General features: G+C 43.9%; 4 protein-coding genes across 4 annotated transcripts; all 4 read left to right on the forward strand.

The window, feature by feature from the left end:
- The first annotated feature begins 3,387 nt into the window (after nucleotides 1-3,387).
- On the forward strand, nucleotides 3,388-7,594 carry LOC147927469 (uncharacterized). The gene has a single exon (XM_087487686.1). The coding sequence runs from the start codon at nucleotides 4,895-4,897 to the stop codon at nucleotides 6,299-6,301; it is 1,407 nt and encodes a 468-aa protein (XP_087343812.1). The 5' UTR covers nucleotides 3,388-4,894; the 3' UTR covers nucleotides 6,302-7,594.
- LOC147927470 (uncharacterized) lies at nucleotides 6,313-7,594 on the forward strand. The gene has a single exon (XM_087487687.1). The coding sequence runs from the start codon at nucleotides 6,329-6,331 to the stop codon at nucleotides 7,217-7,219; it is 891 nt and encodes a 296-aa protein (XP_087343813.1). The 5' UTR covers nucleotides 6,313-6,328; the 3' UTR covers nucleotides 7,220-7,594.
- A 1,233-nt stretch (nucleotides 7,595-8,827) lies between these two features.
- LOC104773886 (uncharacterized) lies at nucleotides 8,828-10,710 on the forward strand. The gene is made up of 4 exons (XM_087487477.1): nucleotides 8,828-9,062; nucleotides 9,153-9,411; nucleotides 9,586-9,787; nucleotides 10,192-10,710. Exons 1-4 carry the CDS (start codon nucleotides 8,828-8,830, stop codon nucleotides 10,708-10,710), a joined length of 1,215 nt encoding a protein of 404 aa, XP_087343603.1.
- A 1,963-nt stretch (nucleotides 10,711-12,673) lies between these two features.
- LOC147927471 (uncharacterized) lies at nucleotides 12,674-13,671 on the forward strand. The gene is made up of 2 exons (XM_087487478.1): nucleotides 12,674-12,986; nucleotides 13,229-13,671. Exons 1-2 carry the CDS (start codon nucleotides 12,674-12,676, stop codon nucleotides 13,669-13,671), a joined length of 756 nt encoding a protein of 251 aa, XP_087343604.1.
- Nucleotides 13,672-22,003: the final 8,332 nt, after the last annotated feature.

A 22,003-nucleotide genomic window follows, 5' to 3' on the forward strand; every position in this document is an offset into this window, starting at 1 on the left:
CCTGAGGCATCACACTCAATCTCAAAAGTTTTCATAAAATTTGGAAGAATTAAAACAGGGGAATTAGTAAGCTTCTCTTTCAAGGCCTGGAAGGCATTTTCCTGTGCAGCTTCCCATTTGAAAGCAACGTCCTTTTTGATGACTTCCGTAAGCGGTGCGGCAATAGTGCTGAAGTCCTTGACAAACCGTCGGTAGAACCCTGCTAGACCATGAAAACTCCTCACCTCGCTCACATTGGTAGGACTCGGCCAATCTCTGATTGCCTTGACTTTCTCCTCATCAACCTTGATTCCATCTGCACTCACAACAAAGCCTAGGAAAACAAGATTATCTGTGCAAAAGGTGCACTTCTTATAGTTCGCATAAAGTTTTTCCTTGCGAAGCAAATCCAAAACAAGTCTAAGATGCATGACATGATCTTCTAAGTTCTTGCTATAAACCAAAATGTCATCAAAATAGACCACAACAAATACACCAATATGCTTCCTAAGGACATGATTCATCAATCTCATGAAAGTGCTAGGCGCATTAGTTAAACCAAACGGCATGACTAACCATTCATATAACCCTTGTTTTGTCTTAAAAGTTGTTTTCCACTCATCACCTTCTTTCATACGGATTTGATGATATCCACTTTTAAGATCAATCTTAGAAAAGATGCTAGAACCATGCAATTCATCAAGCATATCATCTAATCTAGGGATAGGATGGCGATACTTAACCGTTATGTTGTTGATGGCTCGGCAGTCCACGCACATTCGCCAACTCCCATCTTTCTTAGGTACTAGCAACACTGGAACGACACATGGACTCATGCTTTCTCGAATATGTCCTTTGTCCATCAGCTCGTTCACTTGTCTTTCAAGCTCCTTGGTTTGGTAAAGCGACTCCCGGCACAAAGTCGATTTGATGCTCGATCCCTCGGATTGGTGGCAGACCAATGGGATTATCCTCCGGAAACACATCATTATATTCTTGCAAAACCAACTCAACTTTACTCGGTAGCACCGGTTCAGGGTTAGTAGACCAAGCAAGAGTTTCTTTATAAACAAATAGCAAACTATTATGACTTACCTTCCTCTTACCCTTGTTATCGGTTGGTTCAGTTTGTTTGGCGGTTCGTTGTTTCATGCTAAGCTGATCTAGATAGACCTCATGCGGCGTCATGGGAATGAGAGTCGTCTTGCGGCCATTGTGTTCAAAGGTGTGTCGGTTGGTGAAGCCATCATGGTGAACTTGTCGGTCTGACTGCCATGGACGTCCAAGAAGAATGTGGCTAGCGTCCATCGGAAGTATGTCACACATGATTTCGTCCTGATACTTACCAATTGAAAGCGGCACCTTGACTTGCTCCTTGACGGACATCTCACCTTTTTCGTTGAGCCATTGAAGTGCATATGGTTTTGGATGTTTGAGAACTTCTAGGCCAAGCTTTTCCACCATAGTCCTGCTTGCAACGTTAGTACAACTTCCACCATCAATAATCAAGCTACATACCTTGTCTTTGACAATACATCGCGTGTGGAACAAGTTTTCCCTTTGTGCTTGCTCCTCTGATTTGGTTAGAACACTCAACGATCTCCTAGCGACAAGCAGCTCTCCTTTAGCTGGGGCTTCCAAACCCTCTTCCACAGAGTCGTTTTCCGAACGCTCTTCTTCAGACTCCACCTCGCCATTATCCTTAAGAACCATGATCCTTTTGTTGACACATTCGCTTGCGTAATGTCCAAGTCCTTGACACTTAAAGCAATGAATATCCCTTGTCCTCGTGATCACTTCCTTACCCTTACCTTTCGGGTCTGACTCAAATGGCTTTGGCTTGACGAATGGCTTGTAGTCCTTCCGGTAGCCGGGCTTGTCCTCCTTTTGATAACTTGACTTTCCTGAGCTGTAGCTGGTCTTAGCGGTGCTGTAGCTGGATCGAGAGTTCTTCCTCTTGATTTGCTCTTCGAACATGACTGCTTTGTGAAGCATCTCCTCAATTTCCACATAGTGCTGGGTTTCTAGACGGTCTTGGATTTCGCGGTTGAGACCTCCCATGAATCGCGACACCATAGTTTCTCCATCTTCATGAACATCAGCTCTTAGCAATAGGGTTCCATTTCCTTGAAGTACTCTTCGACAGTCTTGCTTCCTTGAACTAAGTTCCTCAGACGTTGATGAAGATCGCGGTGATAATAACTCGGCACAAATCTCCTTCGCATGACGGTTTTCAGCTGGTTCCATGTATCGATCGGCATGTCTCCGGTACGTCTGCGGCTGGTAACAAGCTGATCCCACCAACTTAGAGCATAGTCGTAGAACTTGATTGCGGCAAGTTTAACTTTGTTGACCTCGGTGACCTCTTGACAAACAAACACTAACTCGATTTTCTGTTCCCACTCCAAGTAGGTATCCGGGTTGCTGGTTCCGTGAAAGGCTGGGATCTTGCACTTAAGACCTCCCAACGGATCTCTTGGTACTGGACGTTCACGTCGACGCCTGCGCTGACTGCTGTGTGAAGAACCGTGGCTATAATACCGTCTGGTTTCGTCGTCTTGCCTTGGTTCCTCCTGGTTCTGCCTTTGACGCTGATTTGCTTCCGGGTTTGGTTGATTCAAGTGTAGAGTGCCAAGTCTAGCATCAAGCATGGTTGTCATAGCTGCGGTGACTGACTTAAGGATCTTCCTTTCAAGACTAGATGTAGATGACTCTTCCTCTTCTGATGTCACCATGGTACCTGATTGCAGAGTGGTTGCTCTGATACCACATGATAGACTCCTGGAGAGGAATCTTGATGAAACCATGGAAAGCTCAACCGAACCACACGGACTTGAGGAGCAGCTCGAACCAGAGGAAGTATTGGAGGAGCAGCTTGAACCAGAGGAAGCACCGGAGGAACAGCTTGAACCAGCGGAAGCAGCAGAGGAAGCGTTAACCGTCCCGGCGGGTCCTATAACAAGGTCACGGTCCAAGAGGTTCAACCAAGCCATCACTGGACTACTCAAGGAGCTGAACAAGAAGCTAGAAGACGAGACTCAAACCACTTGGACGTTGCTCACAGCTCAAGGTGCTCGGTAAAGGATAAAGTGTTACTTTGGTGCTCTTTTTCCCTTGGTCAAGTTTTGTCCCATTGGGTTTTCTTGACAAGGTTTTTAATGAGGCCTAAGTAACATTTTCAAGCCCCCTTTACCAGCCCAAGTCGTGGTCCAAGGTTCCCCACAAAGACCTTGGCCCATTTTCTATCTCTTTCTCATTCAAACTTTGCATTTATTGCTTTTGTAATTTCCTAGACATCTTGCATGAGCTTGAACTTGAACTTGCAAGTTGTCTAGGGTTTTCTCTCCTCTATCTCATCCTCCCCTTCTCCTATTTAAAGACAATGTATCTCTTCTTTGTTTGTCATCAAACATTTTAATCAAAAACCTTTCTTTTACTTGTTTGATCTGAGAAGTGTGTAATATCTTCTCAACTTGTTTTCTTCTTAGTGTGTAATATCTAAGTTGAACTCGAGCTTGAAGTCTAAGAGATTTTCATCTCTCTTGGAAGTTCACTTCAATCCCCCTTTCTATCCGCTGCATCATTTCACCATTCCATCTCTTTCAATCCGCTGCATAAACCACCCTTTCACCTTCCATTTGTGGATCCATTGCATCTTCGGTCTCTTGATCTTCATCAGTCCGATCCATCTCCTTCAAAACCTTGCGAGTGTGTTCTTGGGAAGCAGATTCCTCTTCAGGAGTCTATCATGTGGTATCAGAGCAACCGCTCTGCAAACAGGTTTTGAATTCCAATCGTCACTTTTCTCTTATTTTCATATCTGTCGTTTCATCTTGCAAGAGTTTTATAAAATGTTTTACTCGTTCAAAAATTATAAACTCAACTGTTTTAGAACCAGGAACGAGTCTAGTATTTTTGAAAATTGATTTGAGAATTTTTTGATTCGTTTTCATAATTTTCCCAGATCCATTTTCATTTACGTGTTTTTGGAACTATTTACTGGTGGATCTTTGTTTTCTTTGCAGGTACCATGGTGACGTCGGAAGAGGAAGAGTCATCTACGTCTAGTCTTGAAAGGAGGATCCTTAAATCAGTCACCGTAGCCATGAACTCTATGCTTGATGCAAGACTTGGCGCTCTACACTTGAATCAAACCAACCCGGAAGCAAATCAGCGTCAAAGGCAACACCAGGATCTTAAACCCAAGCCACCAGATGACACATCTAGATCAACATGGAGCAGCCTACAGAAAACCTCTCATACTCCCAAATCTAAATCTGTGATTCATTCTAAAATCTCTTTAGCTCATAAACTCTATAAATTTGCAGGAAAAGGGAGAAACACATGGAGGATTGGTTCTACTACAAGGATATCCCAAGAAATGAGAGATTAGCTTTTGCACTTACCCAACTCACAGGAGACGCTTACAAATGGTGGTTACAAGAAGTTGATGACCGTTGGTATTACAAGGAGCCAAATATCACATTGTGGAGAGATCTTAAGAAGCTTCTAAGGAAAAAGTATGCTCCACAAGCGCTACTCTGTGTTCCCCAAGCCAATGGCACAATCCATCCAGTTCTTGAAAAGAAACCAGTCAAAGTACCAGACCAAAAGAAAAACCCAACATCTGTGGAGGCTAAGGCGCAATCAGATCTTTTTGAGGAATTGACCAAGTACTTTAAAATCGAGAAGATGAAGGCTAAGTCATCATCTCAGCCAAACAAGGTCCCTCACCAGATTGATGTTCACAAGCAAAGTCTAAATTCGTCACTTGAATCATGTGGAGAACCAAAGCAATATAAGTCTTCTACACTTTCAAAATCCAAGGAAGTAATTGATCAAGCTTTAGAAAATTCCAATTTTTCTATGATGCACTTGTCTTTTCCCAAAAGTGTTGAGATAGGTACAGATTCTAATGGAGGACAATGGAAGCAAGCAGATCAAGAAAAGGAGAATAAGGAATTTGAAAGAAAGGATCAGCCCAGACCCAAGGAGAAACAGCTTGGAGAAGAAGCCAAGGAGACAGTTCAATGCTAAGGATGATGTTGTTATACCAACTGAACCTATGACTCTATCTCAAGCTAAGTGTGATCTTTCTTTTATTCAATCTGATTTTGTGCTTGAAAAACTAACCCATTTTGAACCGGAGCAACCGAGTAGTATTATTTCCTTTTTACAGGTTCAGGAAGAAAAATCACTAGAAACAAAACAAATGAGTTTGCCATTGATTAGTGATTTGGAGCAGATCAGCATTATGCCAAACCTAGTCCATGTGCCATATCTTTGCGACTACCCAAGAAAGCACTGTAAGGAAATTGATTTGGTTATGACAGATCCTAATTATTTTGTGTTGATTTCTGCTCAAGATGAAAAACGTTTTGGTTTAGAAAATGTAAAAGAATTTTGTGTTTCAAAATCTTTCTTTAACAAATTGATTCTAAGTTTTGAAACATTTGCTTTTAAAAAGTTCTTTAAGCCAAAAGGGTTGTTATTTGAAAAGTTTCTTGAATTTAACTCTTCTTTTAGAGTTTCTTTGAGTAGCATTGTGATTGAGCCGTTTGGAACTAGAACTGAGCATGTAATGGTAAAACCTTTCTCTGACATAAGACATTTGCTTGACAAAGAGTTGTGTGATTTTAAACCATTCATTGAGCTTTGCAAACCAATTTTGAAAGATCATGTTTTTAATTTCTCTATTTCAAGTATAATGCACTTGCTCTTTCCCATGATTGCTAAGAAAGGAACAGGTTACATGAAGAAGCAAAATTACTTTGGAGAAGAAAGATGTTCTGTTCAAATCAAGGAGAAACCACCAGATATATGCCAACAAATGATTTATCATTTTGGAGTTAGAAGCTGGAAGTATTTCAGAAAAACAACTATGATCACCGAAGGATGCTCCATTCTAAAACTCTATTTTGATAACAATTATATGAATATCTATTTGGTCTTTTACTATTTGCCTAAACTATTTCCTTTTGATGTAGGAGATCTTGTGTTCTTACAAGTTAAATCAGTAAACTTGGAGCATGGAAAAATAGTCAAAGCTTTCTCAATGCTCAAAGATGAACCACCCGATACAATACTTGTGCTCATATCCAACAATCATAAGATAAGTATTTTTCTTCCCAAGGATTCTCTTATCCAAGATCACACAGATATGATTCGCTTGTCTTTGTCAAAAGAGCCAAATACAGATTTTAGAGCAGTCATGATGCGCATAAGAAAAACTGAAAAGAATGTGGGAAACAAAAGATTTAAGCCACCTGATTTGGATCAAGATGAGCACCAAGATGTCAGCAGCTTCATACTGATCCAATAAGAACCCCCAGATTCACTTCCATTAATCATGACGAGCATTGATCATACCCGAGGCATTATTCAGCTAAGTACTTCCTTAACCCAATCTTATTCTCATGATTTTAGAGCTTTGATTATCAGTCTGTTACATTCAGAAAATCTTGGGAAAAGATTAGGTTCATTCGAAGAAAATTTAGAAAATTACAAGGATAATGATTTGTACCAAGTTCAGATTTTTACCATGACTATAATGACACACTTGATCTTTGCCAAAGGTATTGACAACTTTGCAGGTACAAAAGAGGAGCCCCCAGATTTAACAGTTCATTCGTCCAAAATCTTTGTGAGAACCGGCATTGGAGATGTTTTGAAGCATGATCATAAATCCGATGGTTATTTTAGGATGATCTTTGAGGTTGGAGAACAACTAATGGTACACTTGAGGAGTAAACAATTTCCAGCTGAAAAGGAGTCCAAACTAATGCCAAGAATTGATGGACCATTCAAAGTTCTCAAAAGGATCAACAACAATGCTTACCAACTCGACCTCCAAGGTAAGTACAAAGTGAATGGCAGTTTCAACGTTTCTAATCTTCTTCCTTATTGTGTAGATAATTCGGATTTGAGGTCAAATCCTTTTCAAGTGGGAGAGGATGATGAAACCATGGAAAACTCAACCGAACCACACGGACTTGAGGAGCAGCTCGAACCAGAGGAAGTATTGGAGGAGCAGCTTGAACCAGAGGAAGCACCGGAGGAACAGCTTGAACCAGCGGAAGCAGCAGAGGAAGCGTTAACCGTCCCGGCGGGTCCTATAACAAGGTCACGGTCCAAGAGGTTCAACCAAGCCATCACTGGACTACTCAAGGAGCTGAACAAGAAGCTAGAAGACGAGACTCAAACCACTTGGACGTTGCTCACAGCTCAAGGTGCTCGGTAAAGGATAAAGTGTTACTTTGGTGCTCTTTTTCCCTTGGTCAAGTTTTGTCCCATTGGGTTTTCTTGACAAGGTTTTTAATGAGGCCTAAGTAACATTTTCAAGCCCCCTTTACCAGCCCAAGTCGTGGTCCAAGGTTCCCCACAAAGACCTTGGCCCATTTTCTATCTCTTTCTCATTCAAACTTTGCATTTATTGCTTTTGTAATTTCCTAGACATCTTGCATGAGCTTGAACTTGAACTTGCAAGTTGTCTAGGGTTTTCTCTCCTCTATCTCGTCCTCCCCTTCTCCTATTTAAAGACAATGTATCTCTTCTTTGTTTTTCATCAACCATTTTAATCAAAAACCTTTCTTTTACTTGTTTGATCTGAGAAGTGTGTAACATCTTCTCAACTTGTTTTCTTCTTAGTGTGTAATATCTAAGTTGAACTCGAGCTTGAAGTCTAAGAGATTTTCATCTCTCTTGGAAGTTCACTTCAATCCCCCTTTCTATCCGCTGCATCATTTCACCATTCCATCTCTTTCAATCCGCTGCATAAACCACCCTTTCACCTTCCATTTCGTGGATCCATTGCATCTTCGGTCTCTTGATCTTCATCAGTCCGATCCATCTCCTTCAAAACCTTGCGAGTGTGTTCTTGGGAAGCAGATTCCTCACCAGGAGTCTATCAAATCTGCTTCCCAAGAACACACTCGCAAGGCTTTGAAGGAGATTGATCAGACTGATGAAGATCAAGAGACCGAAGATGCAATAGATCGGACAAATGGAAAGTGAAGGGGGTTGATTATGCAGCGGATTGAAAGAGATGGAATGATGAAATGATTCAGCGGATAGAAAGGGGGATTGAAGTGAACTTCCAAGAGAGATGAAAATCTCTTAGACTTCAGGCTCGAGTTCAACTTAGATATTACACACTAAGAAGAAAACAAGTTGAGAAGATATTACACACTTCTCAGATCAAACAAGTAAAAGAAAGGTTTTTGATTAAAATGTTTGATGAGAAACAAATGAGAGCTACAAGGTCTTTAAATAGGAGAAGGGGGACGAAGGAGAAGGATCTAGAAGAGAAGAGGTGGAGCTCATGCAAGAGTCCACACTCATGCAAGCTCATGCACAAAGTCTTGGAAATTACAAAGCAATAAATGCAAAGAGATAGAAAGAAAATGGGCCAAGGCCTTTTGTGGGGAACCTTGGACCACGAATTGGGCTGGCAAAGGGGCTTGAAAATGTTACTTAGGCCTCATTAAAAACCTTGTCAAGAAAACCCAATGGGACAAAACTTGACCAAGGGAAAAAGAGCACCAAAGTAACACTTTACCCTTTACCGAGCACCTTGAGCTGTGAGCAAAGTCATAGTGGTTTGACCCATGTCTTCTTGGTTCTTGTCCAGCTCCTTGAGTAGTCCAGTGATGGCTTGGTTGAACCTCTTGGACCGTGACCGTGTTATAGGACCCGCTGGAACGGTTAATGCTTCCTCCGCTGCTTCCGCTGGTTCAAGCTGCTCCTTCGGTGCTTCCTCTGGTTCAAGCTGCTCATCAAACTTAAAATAAAAAACTGTGTTTCATCGTGGGCATGTGGGAGGTGTTGATAGTTTCACAACAATGCAGTTATGAAGTGTGAAAATTTGATGAAACAAGATCAGTCTATTAAACATGCTTTGCATAAACAAGATGATATTACAAGAAATGAGTATCGTATTCGATTGAATGCTTCGGTTGATGCTTCCAGATACTTATTGCGACAAGGATTACATTTCTGTGGTCATGATGAGTCTGAAAAATCTGCTAACAGAGGAAATTTTGTGGAACTTTTAAAGTACACTGCTGATCAGAATGAAGTTGTGAGTAAGGTTATTTTAAGTAATGCTCCTGGGAATAATCGAATGAAGTGTCCTAAAATTCAGAAAGATATTGCTCATTGTTTTGCAGAGGAAGTAGTCAAATCTATTATTGAGGAGATTGATCATGATGTTTTTGCTTTGTTGGTGGATGGATCTGCTGATGTTTCTGATAAAGAACAAATGGCAGTAGTGTTTAGATTTGTTGATAAAAGTGGGATAGTCAAAGAGAGATTCTTGAGTATTACACATGTGAGTGAGACATCTGCAACATCTTTGAAATCTGCTATTGATGATTTGTTTGCTAAATATGGATTGAGTATTAAAAAAGTGAGAGGGCAAGGATATGATGGAGCTAGCAATATGAAAGGCGAATTCAATGGATTAAGAACATTAATTATGAGGGAAAGCACGTCAGCATATTATGTCCACTGTTTTGCTCATCAACTTCAATTAGTTGTTATAGCAGTTGCAAAAAAACATTTTAATGTTGGAGAATTTTTTGATATGATTTCTCTGTTGTTGAATGTGGTGGGAGCTTCATGCAAAAGAAAAGATCTGATCCGAGAGAGTCATAGAAAAAAGATTCAAGAAGAAATTGATAAAGGTGAAAGAAGTATTGGAACGGGGTTGAATCAAGAGATCTCTCTTCAAAGACCAGGAAATACCCGTTGGAATTCTCACTACAGAACTATAGTGCGATTGATTGAGTTATTTTCTTCTATCATCGAGGTGCTTGAGTACATTGAGGATGAAGGTGTAGATGACTTGAAAAGACGTCAAGCACATGGTCTCCTTAACTATTTACATAGCTTTGGTTTTGTGTTTTATTTGCAAATGATGATACACCTATTAGGACTGACAGAGAACTTATCGATGGCGCTAGAAAGACAAGATCAAGATATTTTAAATGCTATGTCATTGGTAGGATCAACTAAGAGGCAACTTCAATTGTTTAGGGATGATGGGTGGAATTCTCTCATGATGAAAGTTTCTGCATTTTGTGAGAAACATGAGCTCGAAACGGTTGAGATGGAGGCAGATTTTGTTGACTCAAAGAGACGAAGAAAAAAACAGGAGTATCCAATATGCATCATTACAAGGTCAACTGCTTATATGCTGTCTTGGATATGCAGCTTCAAGAATTTAACGAGCGCTTTAATGAGGTGAACACTGAATTGCTTATTTGTGTTGCTTCTCTATCTCCCATTGATGCATTTTCTGAGTTTGATCACTCAAAGTTATTGAGGTTATCTAAGTTCTATCCAGATGACTTTAGTTCAGGGGAGTTCATATCTCTTGAGCAAGAATTATCTATCTACATTGATAATGTACGAAATGATGACAGATTTTCTAATTTGAAGATTCTAGGGGACCTTGCTCGATTGTTGGTGGAAACACGAAAACATATGTCATATCCTTTGGTTTACAGGCTTTTGAAGTTGGTTTTGATTTTGCCGGTTGCTACTGCAACTGTTGAGAGATGTTTTTCAGCCATGAAAATAATAAAGACGCATCGACGTAATCGGATTGGGGATCAATTTTTGAATGATTGCTTAGTTTGTTTTATTGAGAAAGATGTATTCAATACTATTACAAACGAGACTGTGATAAAAAGATTTCATGACATGAAAGATCGTAGAATGCTTTTGTAGGATGTTTTTGTTGGATGTTTTATTTTTTAATATGAAAGAATTTTTTTTACTATGTTTTGACCTGGGTAAAAAAAATTTCTGGGTACGCCACTGAGTCTCGTTGAGGATTTCAGTTTAAATATTTAGCTTTTGTGAAGTGTTCGAGATATGCAATTATTCACGATTAAACACAGAAAATCAATAGATAAAATCGAGTTCGCTAGTTCTTCTTAGTTCTTGTTGATTTGTACGGAAAGTCTGCCAGATCTTATTTCTTTAAATCAAACTTCTAGTTGTTGTTTCTGATATCAACAATTTGGCGCCGCCTGTAGGGACTTAGGTCTTTCTATCCTCAAAAATCGACTACTTTGAAGAAATCAAGGCGAAATGGATCCATCCACAGCTAGTACGATCATGCCAGAAATCGCTTCACCAGCGGCAAACCACGGGTCAATCCCCAACTGTGCTCCTTCTCAGGGTGCGCATGTTCCAGCCCTGTCCGACCACGAGGTCTCAAATCCAGTCAGACCCAGGACAGGCTCTTCACTCAATGACGATCACACACCGAACGAGAACATCTCGGGCGGCTCAGATCTCACACATCACGGATCCATTTTGGCTCAGGATCTCGGTAGCACGAACCCAGGGGTCTCCGTCGGGATAAGTCCCACGATCCCCGCGATCCCAACGGGAAACATAAATCAGTCCTGGGTGTGGACTCGTTCAGAGAATAACGGAATGAACCAGTCCGGACAGCGCCAAGCGCCGTTATCCTCCTCCGGGATTCCCCGCGGGAACGATCTTTCCGAGATTCAAGGAATGCTCGCCGTCTTGAGTGACAAGACTCAAAGCCAAGATGCGACAAATCGGGCCCTCATGATTAGGATTGAACAACACGAGCAAGAACTCGCGTCTCGCGCAAATCTCGACCTCAGTCGGGGCACCGCTTACCCTTCGGGGATAGTTTTAACCGATCCCACGGAAAGAGCGCTTCCTCGGACACATCTCGATTTTGAGGCGGTCCACGTCACCCCACCCGGGATCAGAAAGTTGCCCGTGTTCGCGCCCTAGGAGAATAACGGAGCTCCGAGCTCGTCAGCCCTAAACGGTAACGCGAGCTCACGACCTGATGAGCATCCCTCAACCGGATATGTCGGATCAGCCGAACACGTCATCGGCACCCCAGGTGCTCCCGAGAACTCCTCAACAAGATTGAATCCGGCTTTGACCGAAGAATTCGGGGGCAGGGCACCACGGGTGACGTCGATCGGCGGTCTTGGTCTCCCCGGACCTCCAAGGAGCGACACAATCAGCGCTCAGTTCCTCACCGAATACATAAATAAAGCAAGCGCCAAGATGGCTCAAATCCGCTCCAAAGTGCATTTAGCCACAAGCGCAGCCATGGACATCGATCGTGTCATCGCCGAAACAAGGCGCACCCCATTCATTGACCGAATAGCGAAAGTTCGCCTTCGTGACATGGGTAAGCTTCGTCTGCCCGAATACGCAGGTGCGTCGGATCCCGGAGCACACCTCCGAGCTTTCAGACTTGCAATAACCAAAGCTTACCTCACCGATGATGAGTGTGAGGCCGGTTACTGCCGCTATTTCGCCGAGAATCTAGTAGGACCGGCATTAGAGTGGTTTGCTTCTTTGGAATCTAATTCTATTGACAGCTTCGACCAGCTCGCATCAGCATTCTCGAAACAATATTCGGTCTTCTTCCAAGCTAAGGTGACCGAATCAGAACTTTGGCTTCTAGTCCAAGGAAAGGATGACTCGCTCCGCGAGTACATCACTTGCTTCAAGTCAACCAAGGCCAGGATAGCCAACTTGAATGACGAGGTCCCTAGCGGCCCTTCGGCATGGCCTATGGTATACTTTGAAATTTCGGGAAGAGCTCACCGTCCGTCAACCACCGTCGCTCGATGACGCGCTCCACAAGTCAATTAATTTTGCCTGAGCCGAAGAAGAGCGAGCCGCTATGGCCGAGATCCATAAGTCGGCAAAGGCACCGTTCAATCCTTCCAAAAAGACTTTCCGAAAGGAACCATTCGAGTCTGGTCTACATGCTTTCGCGGTTGATTCTGCGCCGAGGACCAAGAACCCGAACTTTGTCCCCAAGAAGTTCTGTAAGTACCACAAAATACGAGGTCACTCAACTGAAGAGTGCAGAACTGTGGGACTCCTCCTCGCACGAAAGCATGAAGCAGGAGAGCTCGGCGAAATCGACCTCGAAAAAGAGGGAGAAAAAGTGAGAGAAGCCAATGCGAACACCAAGGAAGCCGCCACGAAACGTGAAAGAACCGATGAGGCCGAGGGGTCTTCCCCCCTCCCTCAGCCCCAAAGAAACGTATGGACCTAGTTTTCAAAGGGCTTGCCCTTTGTCGCACCTCCCTCGGATCGGTCTTTACCCCACCTCCGGCTCCCCGGAAGCTCGTGAGTCTCCGCCCGATCATCTCCCGATGTTTCAGAGACTCCGACCCGATCCATAGGGTCGACTTTATCCCGGGATGATCTTCCTTATGTCGTAACTCAGTTAATTCGATCAAAGCATACCAGCGTAGGGTCGAAAGTTACCACCGGGAGCGGAAACCCCGCTCAGACCCGGACTATGAGATCACCTTCTGGGAAAGCGAGACCGCTGACCTGGATAAACCGCACGACAACGCTCTAATAGTGAGATTAGATGTTGGAGGATGCGAGCTCTCCCGAATAATGATTGATACTGGGAGCTCAGTCGATCTCTTATTTTACGACGCCTTTAAACGGATGGGCTACCCCGACTCCGAGCTGAAAGGGGCCAAAACCCCACTCACCGGGTTTGCCGGCGATACAACCTTAGCCAAGGGCACCATTTCACTCATAGTAGAAGCCCAGGGGGTACGACGCCTAGTCGACTTCGTGGTCGTCGTCCGTCCCGCGCCCTTCAACGCCATTCTCGGTAGACCTTGGTTGTACGGGATGAAGGCGGTCCCGTAATGTACCATCAATGCGTTAAGTTCCCATCTTGGGGCGGGATCGCAACCATCTACGGTAATCAACGCACCTCAAAACAACGTTATAGAGGCGGCTACGACTTAATTAAGAAGTCCGCTCAATAGCAATTAATGATCGCTGACGAACTTGAAGCTCGTCAGCTCGTTATTCGCAAAGAGCCCACCTCGCGCGGACCCATAATGACCAAGGTCGACCAAGTCTCGATAATGGAAGGACATCCGGAACGATGCGTCAGGATTGGGGCCGACCTTAAAACCAATACAAGAAACGACTTGATCCAATTCTTGGGTCAGAACCACGACACCTTCGCTTGGTCTTCTTCAGACATGAAGGGAATCGAAATTAGCGTTAGGTCTCATCAGTTTAACGTCGATCCTACCTACAAACCGATAAAACAAAAGCGTCGCAAGCTCGGTCCCGAAAGGGCGAAAGCAGTAAACGACAAGGTGGACCGACTGCTGAAGATAGGGTCTATCTGCGAGGTCCAGTACGCCGAATGGACGCTATCGGACCTCTCGAGCAGTCGGGAAAGCGGCATGTTACTAACCTGTTGGTTGTAACCTATTACTTCACTAAATGGATCGAGGCCGAATCCTACCAATCCATCAAGGGGGAGCACGTGAAGTATTTTCCTCTGGAAAAACGTGGTATACCAACACGGAATCCCCTACGAAATCATAACCGACAACGGAACGAACCTGGTGTCCTCCGTGGTTCAAAAGTTTTGCGGCGACTAGGGTATACGGTTAACCCCATCTACTCCCCGGTATCCCCAAGGAAACGGGCAGGCCGAGGCCGCCAACAAATTAATTTTGCATAGTCTCAAGCGCCGTCTGACCACCGCAAAGTCTGGTTGGGATGCTCAGCTCCCCGGAGTACTTTGGGACACCCGAACTACACAACGTGGTAGCACAGGCGAAACCGCTTTCTCCCTAGCCTATGGCATCGAAGCCGTCATACCGGCAGTATCCACCGACTTGTTTCCCCTGAAAACGAGGAGGCAAACAGCAAAGCACTACGTGACAACCATGCCATCATCGACGAGAAAAGAGAACAAGCCTACGTGCAAGTTCAAAACTACCAAAATGCCATTGCCCGCTTCTATAACTCGAAGATCCGGCCTCCACGTTTTGTCGTCGGGGATCGAGTGCTCCGTAGGATGTTTGATCACAGATAGGAGAAGAATGCTGGGAAAATGGGAACCAAATGGGAAGGACCCTTCCGTATCACCGAAGTCGTCCGTAACGGCGTATATCGCCTCGAAGACGAGAGCAACGGAAAGGCCGAGCATAGACCATGGAACGTCATGAACCACAAGAAATACTTCTAGTAAGTATCGATAATAACTGAACTACGATTTGGCTTGATCCCTTTACGGGGTACGTAGGCAGCTCGATCCCCCGAGCGCAGCCACCTCTCCAACGAGATTTTCTTCGCTTTTATAATCACTCCACCCTAGTAGAATGGAAGCTTTTCATCATGACCAAATTCGGAAACGATCGTTACATTACCTAAACACCAATAACTCTTGCCAATCGCAAGACTAAATAAGACAGTCAAACAACTCAATAAACAAACAACGAGAAAGCCTTCGGGCATCACATGCGACGTTAAAACAACATCGCTACCCCAACTTCGATCACTTTGAATTTTCCGAATACCCCCTCGTCAATAACGAGTCTAACACAACTTTAAAAAAACAAACAGTGCCCAACTGTTCCACATCCTCACGCGGAAATAAATGCTACCCCGCTACACAGTTCAGAACGCTTCCAAAGGTCTCCGCACTCGAGCAATGAGCTCACGATAAGCTTTTCGAAGCTGACATGACCCGGTAAACATTCCCGGGAGCTCGCCATCTGTACGTCCGCCCTAGGTAAAACTCGTATCCAATCGAATGGACAAGACATCAAAAGGAGTAACGACGAGACTTATGCGTTTTAAGTTGATCCAAAAATAAGCAAAAATAAAAAAAAAAAGGATTTAAATGCCTTCCCAGGCAAATAGTTCTAAATTTCGAATGAAAGCCCTCCCGAGCAAATCAAAACAAACGAAGGATAAAAGCCCTCCCGGGCAAATGATTCAAAGTCTAGAAACAAAACGAAATAAAGATGTCAAGAACATGAATCAAACGTCTTCCCCCCGGTTCCGACCTCCGGATCCGCTGCGATGCTCGCGTTGCTCCCATGCTCATCCAGACCACGCAAGACCCCCGTTCCGGCATCAACCTCCATAGGCGCTACTGAGATCAAGTTTGCTCACCAAAAAGTCCGAAACCACCAAGGAGTTGGACCTGACCGCAAGGACCACCCGCTGAGTCTCAAGGACCTGCACTTCCACCGCGATCGACGTCCTCCCCTCGTCAATCTGCTTGATCACGAGAAGGTTGGACTCGATCTCTGCAAGTTCGCTCTCAACCACGGTCTGTTCTTTCTTCCTTTCCCATTTACTCTTCACCGAATCCAGAACCGTGCAGTATTCTTGGGACATCCTTTCCTTGGCATCACGAACCGCCTGACGGGTCGCCTCCGCATGCCGCTGATCAGCCCCTGCCGCATTTTCTTTCAACCATTGGTTCTCTTTTAGCAAGAGATCCGGGTCTCTTGTCACCTTGGCTTGAGCATCCCGGGCAGAGGAGAGGTCGACTTTGGCGGTGAGCAGCTTGTCTCAGACACTCCTAAGGGAAGTGATCTCACCTTCCAAGGATGCAACCTTGTTGTTTGCAACTCCTTCCCTTTCCTGCGCAGCCTTGAGCGCCGTCGTAAGCTCGTGAATCACTCTCTAGCTCGGCAGCCTGCGGGGTGTCCTTCATTCTCCGCTCATAGAGCGCCACCAGCTTGTTGTCAGCAGCCACGGACTGCAAGCAAACAAAAAAAAATGAAAAAATGAGTATGATACTTGTGTCAAAAGGAAAAACGGATAAAAGAAAGCAAAACTCGGCCCGAACATCGGTTCCTCAATACGGCTTACCTTTGCGTGAGCCGCCATCGCTTCGATGTACGCCTCTCGGGACCTGACAGTTGGCGGTCTTCAAGTGTCGGAAGAGGATCGCCATCCCAGGATGATTTTCCACCGCTGGGGAATCCTGGGAGTGTGCAAACCTCCAATGGAACGGGCGGTACACCTACTTGGTTCTGGGAATATCATTCGCTCTGGTCTCGCTCTCCAACAGTGGTAGCCTAAGTGTCCCAGCTCTCCACACACCGTACACCTAACTTGTTCTGGGTCCGCAAAGTGTTGTGGTCTTGTCCTCCAGCAATGGTTGTTCGGATGCCCTGGTTCTCCACATGCTTCGCACCTCCTCCAATATCTCATACGGTCAGGGTTTGGGCAACGATAAGCAAAGTGCCCTCGCATTTCGCACCACTCACAATCCTGGTTCGTCGGGTCGCACATGCGTCTTAACGCCGGCCTCTAGCAGTTCTTCGTCCAATGTCCGACGCCTTTGCACAGTTTGCAGTAGGGCGTGTTTCACATGTGAACTTGATTCGGGTAGACCACCCTCTTCCTGGCAGTGGCTCGCACTCTCAGCCTGCCTCTCGGTTGAAACGTTACGGAGTGCATCTCCAACTCCCCTTTCGCCTGCAGCTCTTGGTAGTACTCTCTTGTTCTCTTCAAACTTGAACTACTTTCTCCCATCTCCATCCTTAGTTGTTCTCGGTTCTGCCTTCTTAACTCATAGCTCTTAGCAAGCATCTCCAAATCTCGATCCATTGGTTCCTCTTCTTGCTCCTCCTCTTGTCCCGGCAACACCATCTGCAATGGTACGGCTCTAATGGGACTATTGCGCCTTAGCACAATCTTATTCAGCTCCGCCTGGTTTGGCACGAATTGGTCTGGCATTAGGAGATCTGGCTCTCCTCGATCTCTCACTACTTGGCTCGATTCTCCTCGTTCTCTCACGGCTTGACTCGAACTCTCTCTTGATTTCGCATTCTCCCTCGGCTCCGTACTGGCCTTCGATTCTCGGTCTTGGTTTCTCATTGGTTCCACTATAAAAGTCGGAATTCCTTCGTCGTCGCTCGACACAAGATCGATCACCTCCACTTCCCTGGTCGGCCTCTCGGTCTTAGAGTCTCCATCAATCGGATGCTCTTCCCTATTCTCCTCTGGTACAATGACTTCTCCGTCACCCTCGTTTACTTGCTCCGGTGAGCGCATCTCATCTAACATGAACAGGATTCTTGAAGCCGTCTCGGGTCTCTCCTCCACGGGTCGCTCTTCACTAGTGTCTCCGGCTTCGGATACAATTCTCGCACCACTATCATTGCCTCCTTCCTCCGGCTCGTACACGTCCGTCAGGAAGTTTAAAATTTTCTCGACTGTCTCCGGGTACTCCCTCATAAATTTCTCAGGGCTAATGTCCTCGCCTTGGTCCTCCACAAGATCCAATAATAACTTCTGCAATTTGTCGGCTAGCTCCACCTCCGCCTCTCCATGATCTCCAACAGGTAGAGTTTCAAACTTGCCTTGCGTGTCCATTCAAACTTGAATACGGCTCGGCTCTCCAATCTCCAACACTATTGTCTGGTCATCCTGATTAACTTTCAACTTCTCCGTTTCATCCAAACATTCGGACGGATCGGTCTCAACGGACCAGTTGGTGTCATCGGCATCGATTACCCTGTCCTCACTCTCATTACTCGAATCATTTGGCCCTTGGCTGTTTTCTGATTCCGTTGACAAGAACCCGTTACGATGTCCACAATCCTCATGTCTCGGCCCCTCATCTCCTGAACCATCCCCGCAACCTGAATCACCTGAAGACATCTAAAAAATACCCACAAGAAACAAGGTCAGACGCTTAGTTCGTTCTAAGGTTCAACCTAAACTAGACAAGCAAACTACCGGATAAAATTTCATGTTCTTGCGACACATTACTCGATAAAACTTTGAAATGCACAAGTGCTCGCGGGTTCGAAAACACCGCTCTGATACCACCGTTGTAACGCCCCCGAACCGTCATAAGACCACGAAGGCCATCGGACAGCCACCTAGGTGATCCGGTCGAGGGACGGAAGCTGCAGACTTCCTGACCGGTCCTCCCTGGCACAACTCCACCCGCAACCGAGGTTCCTTAGGCTTTGCAACCCTCGTGGCCTGGTGCGTTGTGTTAGCCCGGACAAGGCCGAGTATCATTTGCAACTTGCCATGTTTTCCTGAAAACCGTATATATTACTTTAGTAAAATAATTCATCATAAACAAATCATTAAAGTAATATATAAAGATAGTCGGAAAAATTTATACATAACCATTTATAAAATATAGGGTTTTACAAGGAACACAAGGAAAACCCTACCCGGCGCCCTAAAGTTTGCCCCAGCTCTAGACTCACTTAAGCTCTCCTGCAAGACCAAAATATTATCATGAGTAATCTAAGATTACTCAGTGAGCCTGGGTACCCCTTTATCCTAAACAGGATTCTATTTCCCAACCCGACTACCCAAGCAAAGAAAAAAAACAAGCAAGTTAAACAAACTAGCAAGTTATCAAAGTAACGCAACAAAAGCTATAGCGGAAGCAATCAAACAACAACCACGCAAGAAAGACTAGATCAGTACGACTTACTTCGAACGATCTAAAAATAATTGCTATTATAAGAGAGAAGCGACCTAAGGGAACAAGGAACTACTTGGACACCTTAGACTCTTAACTCCTACCCGACTCACTAAGACGTCTAGAATATGACAAGAATATTTGAAATACCTTAGACTCTTAGACAACACGCAACATGCAAAGACGACTAGACATAAACAAGTGACGCTTGAATACTCTAGACTCTTTACACCTAGGGCCCATCGATAATCTGTTCCGTTCCAATCCTTCCCCATGCCGAGACCACAAAGTTCTCCGGCATGATCCCACCTTTAGCTACATCGTCATGTTGCGGTCACGCTAGTAGCTAGCTAGCCGTGACAGTGTCCCCGCGTGAGTGGTCGTCGGGAACTCATGCGTGACAACCGCTTTTGGAACAGAAAAATCGACACTACACTAGCCAAGACTCGAGAAACGAATTCCAGAGACTAAGCTAAAATAAAACACATAACCACAAATTCAAGCAATGATAAATCAAGCACGTTAGCATGAAATCAAGGAAGAATATATCATGCAATAATCAACAAGGAGCAAGAATATAAATCAAGCAACTTAAGATTATTCTACATGCATGCAACCCTATAAGCAACTTAAGCAAAGATTATGCAACAAGTCCTAATATGCATGCAACCAAAATAAGATTTACCCATTTAAATCCCTAGTCCAAATTAACATGCAACCTAACCGATTTAAATCATTTAAATCCTTAAGGTTAATTTAAGCATGTTCTACCCTCGATTAAAATTATGCAAAACAATGCAAATTAATTAATCATCTAACATGCATGCAACCGGATTTTCACAAGAAAATATTCAAGTAAAACTAGGTTCATTTTAGCATGCAATTCTAACCAAATTTTTAAGTCCCAATTTACTTAAAATGCAACCAAATTCAACATGCATGGTGATTCAAGTTAGATGTGCATTTAAACATTTCACTAAGATTAATCCAACCATACTAGGCATGCAATCGATTTAAACCAAAACTACATGTATCTATCCTACATGCATTACCACAGACTCACCTCTCGCGTATCGATGATGATTACACAGACTCACTGCACCACACGATCAGACGGTCTTCACGTCAACAGTCCTCCGCTCCTTCGACCGTTCTTGTTCTCGGCTTACTCGACCCAACCGCATCTCTCTCCCGAAGGTCTCTTCGATAGAAACTCTTTTTTTTCTTCGACAGCTTAATTTCGGCATGGATGGAGTTAGTAAAACTATCTTCAAAGAAAAATCCGCCACTTACTTAATTTGTAATCTGATCTAGTGCAGCCTCAATTATGATATGCATACTTTGCAGCAAGGTTTGATCGGATCATGCAATCGTTATAATACTAACCTTTGAACGACTTACACCATAGATTCACGTACCGGTCTTTAGAGAGCAACCAGAGGCTTCAAAATCGAGCTGGAATCCCATAGCCAAAGCTTCGCTAGTCGCCAAAATTTGCAGGCTCTGAAAATTGTATAACAAGGTGTGTAACCGATGCCCAAAGAGAGATGCATCAGTAGGGTAAAAGCAGTTAATCGAAAAATCTCAGAAATAAGCGACAGGTAAAGGAGGAAAAGCAGAGAAGCATATCGCCCTATTCCATTGAAGCTACAGATAAACTTAGCAAAGGAGAAGACTTACAGTAGCATAATTCCGAGGCAGAGAGCATCATTGCGCCATAGATTCATGTCTTCTACACATAAGAGAGCATCTTTGCACTCTGCCACGTAGAAGAAGAAACGAATTAAAATAGAGAGAAGCCTGAAACAAGAGTTAAGTATGGCGTCTTCTTAAACCATGGAATTATTGTTTTAAATGGCTGCTTCATCATTTTTTTTTTGCAAGCACGTACTTTAAATGAGAAGAAGGAACAAATTAAGTAGAGACAATCAACAATACAAAAACATGTAGAGCTGTTTGTAATGCAAATCCCATTATTAGTTGTAGAGAAGACACGCTCACCGTGAACTACAACAACGAGAACATAAAATCAGCCAAGTTGTTCCCTAATATTTAGAAAAACCCTAATGGGACATATCGTTTCCATTGAAGCTACATAAAAAGATAACGAAGGAGAAGACTTACAGTAGCATAATTCAGAGGCAGAGAGCATCCTTGCCCCATTGATTCCCGTTACCAAAATTTGCAGGCTCTGAAAATTGTATAACAAAGCTGGGTAATATCGATGCCCAGGGAGAGATACACCAGTAGGGTAAAACCAATTAATAGAAAAATCTCATAAATAATTCCGAGATAGAGAGAATCAGGACGGCATAGATTCATGTCTTCTACACATTATAGAGCAGATTTGCACTTAAACGAAGAAAAAATATTGAAATAAAGCGTGTTTGCTTTCTCCTAATTCTATAGGTTATGTTCTTAAGGAGTGGCATAATTTGTAATGAATTAAAAATACAAGGGTAATTAGCGAATAAAAAAAACCAGTGTTCTAATCCCTTCCTTGCTTCTCTTAGCCTACGTCCTCAAACTGAATCCAAAATGGGATTTGTAAAACTTTAAAACACGATAACTTTTGCTACGGTACTCCGTTTTGGACGAATTTTTTTTTCATCTCTTTAGTTTTGTGAGGGGAATGGCGTGGCCGGGTCGCCAAAGCGGCCCGGTCCGTGTAGTTTCGTCAATCGAATTTTTGTTTATTTTATTTTAAAGATTTCATACTTTAAACTGTGATTTCATGGTCGATTAAGGGTTGTTTTT

The sequence above is a fragment of the Camelina sativa genome, chromosome 15, assembly GCF_030686135.1.
Source record: "Camelina sativa cultivar CO46 ecotype springtype chromosome 15, ASM3068613v1".
Lineage (NCBI taxonomy): Eukaryota > Viridiplantae > Streptophyta > Magnoliopsida > Brassicales > Brassicaceae > Camelina > Camelina sativa.